The sequence below is a fragment of the Phaethon aethereus genome (assembly GCF_964289735.1).
Source record: "Phaethon aethereus genome assembly, chromosome: W".
NCBI classification, from domain to species: Eukaryota; Metazoa; Chordata; class Aves; order Phaethontiformes; family Phaethontidae; genus Phaethon; species Phaethon aethereus.
The window spans coordinates 40,478,131-40,490,232 of record NC_138581.1 but is presented as its reverse complement, the minus strand read 5'-3'; the positions used below and the strand labels follow the sequence as shown (position 1 = coordinate 40,490,232).

The 12,102-nt window shown below is 49.3% G+C and overlaps 1 protein-coding gene across 1 annotated transcript in view; it reads left to right on the top strand.

Moving 5' to 3' along the window:
• Window positions 1–12,102, top strand: part of LOC309415103 (protein Hook homolog 3-like) — a gene marked incomplete at both ends in the record, with an annotated part of 141,933 nt that overhangs the window by 22,523 nt on the left and 107,308 nt on the right. Inside the window, one exon of the mRNA XM_082012548.1 lies at window positions 2,056–2,141. Coding sequence (XP_081868674.1) covers window positions 2,056–2,141 — 86 coding nt within the window. The remainder of the gene's footprint in view (window positions 1–2,055; window positions 2,142–12,102) is intronic.

Here is a 12,102-nt window from a genome sequence, read left to right as displayed (position 1 = left end):
CGCCACCTGGACACCCACAAGTCTATGGGGCCTGATGGGATCCACCCAAGAGTGCTGAGGGAGCTGGCGGAGGGGATTGCTAAGCCACTCTCCATCATTTATTAGAGGTCCTGGTTAACAGGGGAGGTCCCAGATGACTGGAGGATTGCCACTGTGACACCCATCTGCAAGAAGGGCTGGAAGGAGGATCCCAGGAACTACAGGCCTGTCAGCCTGACCTCGGTACCGGGGAAGATTATGGAGAGGTTGATCTTGAAGGTACTCACAGGGCATGTGCAAGACAACCAAGGGATCAGGCCCAGCCGGCATGGGTTCATGAAAGGCAGGTCCTGCTTGACCAACTTGATCTCTTTCTATGACCAGGTGACCCACCTAGTGGATGAGGGAAAGGCTGTGCATGTTGTCTACCTGGAGTTTAGTAAAGCCTTTGACAGAGTCTCCCACAGCATTCTCCTGGAGAAACTGGTGGCTCGTGGCTTAGACAGGTTTACTCTTCGCTGGGTAAAGAACTGGCTTGACGGCCAAGCCCAGGGAATTGTGGTGAATGGAGTTAAATCCAGTTGACAGCCGGTCACAACTGGTGTTCCCCAGGGCTCAGTTTTGGGGCCGGTCTTGTTCAATATCTTTATTGATGATCTGGATGAGGGGATTGTGTGCTCCGTCAGTAAGTTTGCAGATGACACCAAGCTGAGTGGGAGTGTTGATCTGCTGGTGGGCAGGAAGGCTCTGCAGAGGGATCTGGACAGGCTGGATCGATGGGCTCCGTTTTATGAGGTTTAACAAGGCCAAGTGCCACGTCCTGCACTTGGGTCACAACAACCCCATGGAAGGCTACAGGCTTGGGGAGTTGTGGCTGGAGAGCTGCCCAGCGGAAAGGGACCTGGGGGTGCTGGTTGATAGCCAGCTGAACATGAGCCAGCAGTGTGCCCAGGTGGCCAGGAAGGCCAACAGCATCCTGGCCTGTATCAGAAATAGTGTGGCCAGCCGTAGTAGGGAAGTGATCGTGCCCCTGTACTGGGCACTGGTGAGGCCGCACCTTGAATACTGTGTTCAGTTTTGAGCCCCTCACTACAAGAATGACGTTGAGGTGCTGGAGCGTGTCCAGAGAAGGGCAACAAAGCTGGTGAGGGGTCTGGATCACAAGTCTTACGAGGAGCAGCTGAGGGAACTGGACTTGTTCAGTCTGGAGAAGAGGAGGCTGAGGGGAGACCTTATTGTTCTCTACAGCTGCCTGCAAGGGGGTTGTTTGAGGTGGGTGTTGGTCTCTTCTCTCAAGTAACCAGTGATATAATGAGAGGAAATGGCTTCAAGTTGTGCCAGGGGAGGTTTTGAATAGATATTAGGAAAAATGTCTTTGCTGAGCAAGTGGTCAAACATTGGAATAGGCTGCCCAGGCAGGTGGTGAAGTCATCATCACTGGATTTGTTCAAAAAACGTGTAGACGTGGCACTTCAGGACATGGTTTAGTGGGCATGTTGGTTTTGGGTTCATGTTTGGACTTCATGATCTTAAATGCCTTTTCCAACCCTAAGGATTTTTTGGTTCTGTGATTTTGAATTATACTCTTTTCCATCTCATATTACAGAGGAGTTGGTTTTGGAGTACGTCCCTCTGGAACATGTAGGAGGTCTGAGTGATCAGTGTTGTAGTGTTTTGTTTTGGTTTTTATTTTGTTTTGGTTTCGACTAGTTCTCTCATGTACGTTGCATTGATAAAGTGGGATTTTCAGTATGCTTAAATGGGAGAACACAAATCTCATTGAATTCCATCTTTTTTCAGTGTGTTAAAAAATGCTTTCAGAAATCCCTTTGTTCGAAATATGCTATAGTTGAGTGTAATTGAGTTTGCAATGTGTTTGGTTGCAAAAATAAAGCTATTAAGCAATGTCTCCAGTTTGTTTTACCGATTGCCATTCAATCTAAAACTTTCTACCTCTCTACTCATACAGGAAATGTGTACTTTTTTTATTCTCAGTAACAACAGCTAATAAAATAAGCACTGAAAGGTTTTCACATGTAAAAGAAAAAAATAACTTCTTTTTTTCCCCTTCTTTAGATCCAGACATTTAACATTGAAACACCATGCCAGACTGTGGAAGACTTAACGAATGGGGTTGTGATGGCTCAGGTACTCCAAAAGATGTAAGAACAAATTTGTTTCGTGATTTTTGGTGCACATGTTTATCACTTGTACATTTGTCTGAATTTGAGTATATTTTCTTATTTCAAATTTGGCCAGTATTCAGTAAGTACTCAACTAAACTATGTTTAGCCAGTCCTTTTAATATGGAAAATGGATACTACTTTTTTCTCCAACTTTCAGATCGTTATTTTAGATTCATAGAATCATATAATCATTAAGGTTGGAAAAGACCTCTAAGACCATCAAGCCCAACCGTCAACCTGACACCACCATTCCCACTAAACCATATCCTGAAGTGCCACGTCTACATGTTTTCTGAACACTTCCAGTGATGTTGACTCCACCACTTCCCTGGGTAGCCTATTCCAATGTTTGACCACTCTCTCCATAAAGAAATTTTTCCTAACATATAATCTAAACCTCCCCTGGCGCAACTTGAGGCCATTTCCTCTCGCCCTATCGCTAGATACTTGGGAGAAGAGACCAACACCCACCTCACCACAACCCCCTTTCAGGCAGTTGTAGAGAGCAATAAGGTCTCCCCTCAGCCTCCTCTTCTCCAGACTGAACAAGTCCAGTTCCCCCAGCCGCTACCCATAAGACTTGTTCTTCAGACCGCTCACCACCTTCGTTGCCCTTCTCTGGACACGCTCCAGCAAATCAATGTCCTTCTTGTAGTGAGGGGCTGTTGTGGTTTAGCCCCAGCCAGCAACTAAGCACCAGGTAGCCGCTCGCTCACTCCCCACTCCCCCAGTGGGACTGGGGAGAGAATTGGAAAAAAACTCATGGGTTGAGATAAAAACAGTTTAATAGGACAGCAAGAGAGAAGGAAACAACAATGATAATAATAATAATACCGACAAAGGAATGTACAAGAACAAGTGATGCCCAATACAGCAATTGCTCACCACCCGGCGATCGACAGCCCGTCCCCGAGCGGCGATTCCCGCCCCCCAGCTAACTCCAGTTTATGTGCTGGGCATGACATTGTATGGTAGGGAATATCTCTTTGGCCAGCCTGGGTCAGCTGTCCCGGCTGTGTCCCCTCCCAGCTTCCTGTGCATCCCCCAGCCTTCTTGCTAGCAGGCCAGCACGAGAAGCTGGACTGTCCTTGACTGCTTAGCAACAACCCAAAACATCAGCACATTATCAACAGTTTCTCATCCCAAATCCAAAACACATCCTCATGATAGCTTCTGTGAAGAAAACCAGCTCTATCCTGGCTGAAACCAGGACAGTATCCACCCCTTATTCCATACCATTTACGTCATGCCCGGGTCCTACACTTTTCAATACATTCCAGTTATTCATTATTACTCTTCCTGTCTTTTAATATATACACACAGATACCATTCTCTTAGTCCATGGGCCATCACTTCAAAACGTCTGTGGAGTTCATTCGGTCCATGACTCTGGGCTTCATCCATCATAGCAGTCTCTCAGGGCAGGGGAGATGGTATGTGGTGTTGGATTCTCATCTGGCATGGTCCATGTCCATGATCTGCAGGTCGAAGATGTCGATCTCGAGGAGGTTGCTGGGTGCAAGCTGCTGAAGCCAGTTCTGGTTCCATCACTGCTGCATGTTGCTTTGTTTCATTAAGTCTCATTCTTCATCAGTCTGGGTGATTCTTACTGTAATACCATTGATATGGTAGATAGCAACCATAGTAGTAATGTCATACTGTATTGTGTAGCAATTAACATAATACAATTCAAATCATTGGCTATTTTCACCCAAAATCAAATCCCCTTGAGGTACACATTGGACTTCCCCATCCTTCCTCATTACCCACCAAGTGCACGCAGGTCCCTGGGCAAAGGCAATCCCATGAATGGGTTTGCATTGGCCTGAGGCAGGAGTAACCCAGACTGTTTTTACGTGTGCCACAGGGACTTTATGCCCTTCTACAGTACGTAAAAGTTTTGATTGGGCAGGGCCGGCTCTATTAGTAGATCCCCTAGTGTTGACTAACCAGGTGGCTGTTGCTAAATGTTTGTCCCAATGTTTGAATGTCCCGTCACCCATTGCTCTCAGTGTAGTCTTTAACAGTCCGTTGTATCGTTCAATTTTTCCGGAAGCTGGTGCATGATAGGGGATATGATACACCCACGCAATGCCGTGCTCTTTGGCCCAGGTGTCTATGAGGTTGTTTCGGAAATGAGTCCCATTGTCTGACTCAATTCTTTTGGGGGTGCCATGTCGCCATAAGACTTGCTTTTCAAGGCCCAGGAGAGTGTTCCGGGCGGTGGCATGGGGCACAGGGTATGTGTCCAGCCATCCGGTGGTTGCTTCCACCATGGTAAGCACATAGCGTTTGCCTTGGCCAGTTTGTGGAAGTGTGATATAGTCAATCTGCCAGGCCTCCCCATATTTATATTTCAGCCATCGTCCTTCATACCAGATGGGCTTTAACCGCTTGGCTTGTTTGATCGCAGCACATGTCTCACATTCATGGATATCCTCTGCAATAGCATCCATGGTCAGGTCCACCCCTCGATCCCGAGCCCATCTATATGTTGCATCTCTTCCCTGATGGCCTGAGGTGTCATGGGCCCACCGAGCTATAAATAATTCACCCTTATGTTGCCAGTCCTGATCCACCTGAGCCACTTCAATCTTAGCAGCCTGATCCACCTGATGGTTGTTTTGATGTTCTTCAGTGGCCCGACTCTTGGGTACGTGAGCATCTACGTGACGTACTTTTATGACTAGATTTTCTAGTCGGGCAGCAATATCTTGCCACAATTCAGCAGCCCAGATGGGCTTGCCTCTGCGTTGCCCGTTGCTCTGCTTCCATTGCTGTAGCCACCGCCATAGAGCATTTGCCACCATCCATGAGTCAGTATAAAGATAGAGTATTGGCCATTTTTCTCGTTCAGCAATATCTAAAGCCAGCTGGATGGCTTTCACCTCCGCAAACTGACTTGATTCACCTTGTCCTTCAGCAACTTCTACAACTCGTTGTATAGGGCTCCATACAGCAGCTTTCCACCTTCGATGTTTGCCTCCAATACGACAGGACCCATCAGTAAACAGGGCATATTGCCTTTCGTTCTCTGGCAGTTCATTATATGGTGGAGCCTCTTCAGCACATGCCACCTCCTCTTCTGGTGATATTCCAAAATCTTTGCCTTCTGGCCAGTCCATGATCACTTCCAAGATTCCCGGGCGATTGGGGTTTCCTATTGGAGCCCGCTGTGTAATAAGCGCGACCCACTTACTCCACGTAGCATCAGTTGCATGATGTGTAGAGGGGACTCTCCCTTTGAACATCCAGCCCAGCACCGGCAGTCGGGGTGCCAGGAGGAGCTGTGCTTCAGTACCAACCACTTCTGAGGCAGCTCGAACTCCTTCAAATGCTGCCAGTATCTCCTTTTCAGTTGGAGTATAGCGGGACTCAGATCCCCCATATCCTCGACTCCAAAACCCTAGAGGTCGACCTCGCGTCTCTCCTGGTGCCTTCTGCCAGAGACTCCAGGTAGGGCCATTCTCCCCGGCTGCCGTCTAGAGCACATTTTTAACATCTTGTCCTGCCCGGGCTGGCCCGAGGGCTACGGCATGAACTATCTCCTGTTTGATTTGTTCGAATGCTTGTCGTTGCTCAGGGCCCCATTTAAAATCATTCTTCTTCCGGGTCACTTGATAAAGAGGGCTTACAATCAGACTGTAATTTGGAATATGCATTCTCCAGAAACCCACAACACCCAGAAACGCTTGTGTTTCTTTTTGCTAGTTGGTGGAGACATAGCTGTTATTTTGTTGATCACATCCATTGGGATCTGTCGACGTCCATCTTGCCATTGTATTCCTAAAAACTGGATCTCTTGTGCAGGTCCTTTGACCTTACTTTGTTTTATGGCAAAACCAGCTTTCAGAAGGATTTTAATTATTTTCTTCCCTTTCTCGAAAACTTCTTCTGCTGTGTTGCCCCATACGATGATGTCGTCAATGTATTGCAGATGCTCTGGTGCTTCACCCTGTTTCAGCGCAGTTTGTATCAATCCATGGCAAATGGTAGGGCTGTGTTTCCACCCCTGGGGCAGTCGATTCCAGGTGTATTGGACACCCCTCCAAGTGAAAGCAAACTGTGGCCTGCACTCTGCCGCCAAAGGGATTGAGAAAAATGCATTAGCAATATCAATGGTGGCGTACCACTTGGCTGCCTTTGACTCCAGTTCATATTGAAGTTCTAGCATGTCCGGCACGGCAGCGCTCAGTGGCGGCGTGACTTCATTCAGGCCACGATAGTCTACTGTCAGCCTCCACTCTCCATTAGACTTTTGCACTGGCCTTATGGGGCTGTTAAAGGGTGAGCGAGTCTTGCTGATCACTCCTTGGCTCTCCAGACGACGAATCAGCTCATGGATGGGGATCAGGGAGTCTCTGTTGGTGCGATATTGCCGCCGGTGCACTGTTGTGGTAGCGATCGGCACCTGTTGTTCTTTGACCCTGAGCAACCCCACCACAGAAGGGTCCTCTGAGAGACCAGGCAAGGTGGACAGCTGTTTAATTTCTTCCGTCTCCAAGGCAGCTATACCAAAAGCCCACCGGTACCCTTTTGGGTCCTTGAAATACCCTCTGCTGAGGTAGTCTATGCCCAGGACGCATGGAGCCTCCGGGCCAGTCACAATGGGGTGCTTCTGCCACTCATTCCCAGTTAGGCTCACTTCGGCCTCCAGCACAGTCAGCTGTTGGGATCCCCCTGTCACTCCAGAAATACAGATGGGTTCTGCCCCTATATGGCTTGATGGCATCAGGGTACATTGTGCACCGATGTCCACTAGAGCCTTATATTCCTGTGGGTCTGATGTGCCAGGCCATCTAATCCACACAGTCCAATAAACTCGGTTGTCCCTCTCCTCCGCTTGGCTGGAGGCAGGGCCCCTCTAGTCCTGCTCATAGTATTCGTTACCCACTTCTTGTAAATAGGAATCAGAAGTCCCTTCAAGAGGATCTGAGGTGAGATCAGGTCTTCTATTCTTTCTGGGAAACTGCCCACTGGAAAGTGGAGCGACGATTTTTCTGGAGGAACCTGAACCCCCTTTTGTAATTGTTTTTCCTTGCAGCTCGCGTACTCGTGCCTCTAGGGTCGAGGTAGGTTTTCCATCCCACCTCCTCATGTCCTCTCCGTAGTCACGCAATTGAAACCACAGGGTGGCTCGTGGTGTGTATCCTCTATATCTTCTCTCTTGAACAGAAGAGCGCTTACTCCTAATGGCTGAGACACTGGTCCGTACGGGTGGAGGGTAGGGCATATCCTCTTTGAATTGCCGGAACTCCCGGGACAGTTTCTCTACAGCAGAGACGCAGGGCCGTAGGGAGGAAGAGAGACTTTCTTCATATTGCCGGAGTTGGCCAGCCAATTCATCCACCGTTGGTCTCTCTCCGTCTTTCCAGGCCATTACTGCTAATGAGTTGGCATATGATGATGGTGCACTCCGTACAAACTTCCGCCACATAGGTCGCGTGCAATTGACTTCATCTGGATCTTTGGATGATTGTCCATTGTCCAAGTCACCATAAATCACTTCCAGCACCGCTAGCTCCCTCAGGTACTGGATGCCTTTCTCCATGGTGGTCCACTTGCCTGGGTGACATAGAACATCTTCCTTGAAGGGATACCTTTCCTTCACACCCGACAGGAGTCATCTCCAGAGGCTGAGGACTCGTGCACCTTTTCCAATTGCTTTGTCAATGCCCCCTTCCCTAGAAAGGGATCCCAGCTGCTTGGCTTCCCTACCCTCTAATTCCAGGCTACTGGCCCCATTATCCCAGCATCGGAGCAGCCAGGTGACAATGTGCTCACCTGGACGATGGCTGAAATCCTTTCGCATATCTCGCAATTCACTCAGGGATAGAGATCGGGTAGTTACCGTCTCTTTTATGAGTTCTTCCTCTTCCTCCTCTTCAAGCGATGACTCGCTCTCTTCCCCCTTCTGTGCTTGTGATGGCCCTGCTTCAGAGCACTCTGCCTCCTCACTCTCTTCCTCTGGCTCCTTCTTAGCAGAATCTTCCTCCTCCCTTACTAAACGAGCTGACTTCCGCTTCCAAGATTTCTTCTTTTGTACAGGGGCAACTGATACCGGGATGGGCTGGTTCTCTGGTTCAGCTGCAACAGTCTGAGTAGCTACAGTGCCCGCCGTGGGGGTTGGAGTAGTCACAGTGCCTGTCACATTGCCATCAGATCCAGAGAGCCTCTCTCCCCTTTGCACAGTGTTAAATAGAGCTCGGTAGGCATGGGCCAGGCCCCAGCACATTGCAATGATTTGTGTCTCCTTGGAACTGCCAGGCCGACAGCATACTTCTTCCAAATATTCTGCTAGTTTATCAGGATTCTGCACTTGTTCGGGAGTGAAGTTCCAAAACACCGGAGGTGCCCACCGCCCCAGGCATTTGCCCATGCTGTTCCACACACCCTGCCATTCATAACTATCCAGCCCTGGGGCAGATCTCCAGGTGATATTCTTAAATTGCTTGCCAACCTTAGCCAAAACTGAAACAATGTTCCCCAGAAGTAGCAATAGAGGTATTTTAACTACCCAAGGGTGTTCAAAATACTGAAAAATTATTGTGATGAAGGAGGAAATGTTATGATAGAGGGTAGCAAAGGTACCATTCTGCATTTCCTCCATAAAAAACCTTTCAGAGGCAGAAGTATAATTGCTAATCGTCTCCACAAGACAGTAGCCAAAATACAGTAACGGCTTTAGTACAGAGCTCAGATGATACCACATTAAGCTCAAGGTCAGTGTTCTAAAAAGAAAACTCACAGGCGAGACATTACTAATCATCGCAGAGTACAGCAGCCCGCAGAAACCAACACCGATCCTTAACATGTACAGCAAAGATGAGAGCATGATGCAAATCAAATAAACTGATATTGTGACCTGCAACCGTTATTATCTCAAGTCTCGAGCCCCACGTTGGGCGCCAAAAAGGACTGTCGTGGTTTAGCCCCAGCCGACAACTAAGCACCACGCAGCCGCTCACTCACTCCCCCTCCTGCAGTGGGACGGGGAAGAGAATTGGGAAAAAACTCGTGGGTTGAGATAAACACGGTTTAATAGGACAGAAAGAAAGAAGGAAACAACAATGATAATACCAACAAAGGAATGTACAAGAACAAGTGATGCCCAATACAGCAATTGCTCACCACCCCGTGATCGACAGCCCGTCCCCGAGCAGCGATTTCCGCCCCCCGGCCAACTCCAGTTTATGTACTGGGCATGACGTCGGATGGTAGGGAATATCTCTTTGGCCAGTCTGGGTCAGCTGTCCCGGCTGTGTCCCCTCCCAGCTCCCTGTGCACCCCCAGCCTGCTCGCTGACAGGCCAGCACAAGAAGCTGAACTGTCCTTGACGGCTCAGCAACAACCGAAAACACCAGCACATTATCAACAGTTTCTCATCCCAAATCCAAAACACAGTCTCACACTAGCTTCTGTGAAGAAAACCAGCTCTATCCTGGCTGAAACCAGGACAACACTGCTTGTGACCGGCTGCCAGCCCGATTTAACGCCATTCACCACAACTCTCTGGGCTCGGCCATCCAGCCAGTTCTTTACACAGCGAAAAGTAAACCTGTCTAAGCCACAAGCCACCAGTTTCTCCAGGAGAATGCTGTGGGAGACGCTGTCAAAGGCCGTACTAAAGACTAGGTAGACAACATCCACAGCCTTTCCCTCATCCTGTAGGCGGGTCACCTGGTCATAGAAGGAGGTCAGGTTGGTCAAGGAGGACCTGCCTTGCATGAACCCATGCTGGCTGGGCCTGGTCCCTTGGTTATACTGCACACGCCCTGTGAGCACCCTGAACATGAACTGCTCCATAATCTTCCACGGTACCAAGGTCAGGCTGACAGGCCTGTAGTTCCTGGGATCCTCCTTCCGGCCTTTCTTGTAGATGGGTATCACATTGGCAAGCCTCCAGTCTTCTGGGACCTCCCCTGTTAACCAGGACTGCTGATAAATGATGGAGAGGGGCTTGGCAAGCTCCTCCACCAGCTCCCTCAGTACTCTCGGTTCGATCTCATCAGGCCCCATAGACTTCTTGGCATCCGGGTGGCTTAACAGGTCCTTAACTGCTTCCTCCTGGATTATGGGCAGGTTATTCTGCTCTCCATCCCCATCTTCTAGTTCGGGGGACTGAATACCCTGTGGATACCTGGACTGGCTATTAAAGACTGAGGCAAAGAAGGCATTAAGTACCTCAGCCTTGTCCTCGTCCTTGGAGACAATGTTCCCCGCCATATCCAGTAAGGGGTGGAGATTCTCCTTGCCTCTCTTTTTGTTGTTAATATATTTGTAGAAGCATTTTTTATGTTCCTTTACGACTGTGGCCAGACTGAGCTCTAGCTGGGCTTTTGCCTTTCTAATTTTGTCCCTGCTTGACGTAATGAGACCCTTGTACTCTTCTGGAGTTGCCTGCCCCTTCTTCCACAGGTGATAAACTCTCCTTTTTTCCTGAGTCCCAGCAAAAGCTCCCTGTTCAGCCAGGCCGGTCGTCTTCCCCGCCAGCTTGTCTTACAGCACATGGGGAATGCCTGGTCCTGTGCCTTTAAGATTTTCCTCTTGAAGAATGTCCAGCCTTCCAGGATCCAAGAACGAAGACGAGCTGGCGGGAAAGAAAACTGGTCTGGCAGAACAGAGAGCTTTGCCTGGAACTCAGGAATACTCTTTGGAAGAAGAAGCAGGCAACTGCAGAATAGTACAAGGATCTCGTTAGGTCATGCAGGGAGAAAATTAGAAAGGCAAAAGCCCAGCTAGAACTCAATCTGGCCATGGTCTTAAGAGATAACAAAATGTTTTTACAATTATATTAACAACAAAAAGAGAGCCAAGGAGAATTTCCAGCCATTATTGGATGTTGCGGGGGGGGAACATTGTCACCAAGGATGAGGAAAAGGCTGAGGTACTTAATGCCTTCTTTGCCTCAGTCTTTAATAGCCAGTCCAGGTATCCACAGGGTATTCAGCCCCCTGAGCTGGAAGATGGGGATGGAGTGGAGAAGAAACTCCCCGTAATCCAGGAGGAAGCAGTTAAGGACCTGCTATGCCACCTGGACGCCCACAAGTCTATGGGGCCTGATGGGATCCATCCAAGAGTGCTGAGGGAGCTGGCGGAGGACTTGCCAAGCCACTCTCCATCATTTATCAGCAATCCTGGTTAACAGGGGAGGTCCCAGAAAACTGGAGGCTTGCCAATGTGACACCCATCTACAAGAAAGGCCGGAAGGAGGATCCCGGGAACTACAGGCCTGTCAGCCTGACCTCCTTACCGGGGAAGATCATGGAGAGGTTCATCTTGAGGGCGCTCACAGGGCATCTGCAGGACAACCAAGGGATCAGGCCCAGTCAGCATGGGTTCATGCAAGGCAGGTCCTGCTTGACCAACCTGACCTCCTTCTATGACCAGGTGACCCGCCTAGTGGATGAGGGAAAGGCTGTGCATGTTGTCTACCTGGAGTTTAGTAAAGCCTTTGACAGCGTCTCCCACAGCATTCTCCTGGAGAAACTGGTGGCTCGTGGCTTAGACAGGTTTACTCTTCACTGGGTGAGGAACTGGCTGGATGGCCGAGCCCAGAGAGTTGTGGTGAATGGAGTTAAATCCAACTAGCAGCCGGTCACAAGAGGTGTTCCTCAGGGCTTGGTTCTGGGGCCAGTCTTATTCAATATCTTTATAGATGATCTGGATGAGGGGATCGAGTGCTCCGTCAGTAAGTTTGCAGATGACACCAAGTTGGGCGGGAGTGCTGATCTGCTGGAGGGTAGGAGGGCTCTGCAGAGGGATCTGGACAGGCTGGATCGATGGGCAGAGGTCAACTGTATGAGGTTTAATAAGGCCAAGTGCCGGGTCCTGCACTTGGATCACAACAACCCCATGCAACGCTACAGGCTTGGGGAGGAGTGGCTGGAGAGCAGCCCGGCAGAAAGGGACCTGGGGGTGCTGGTTGACAGCCGGC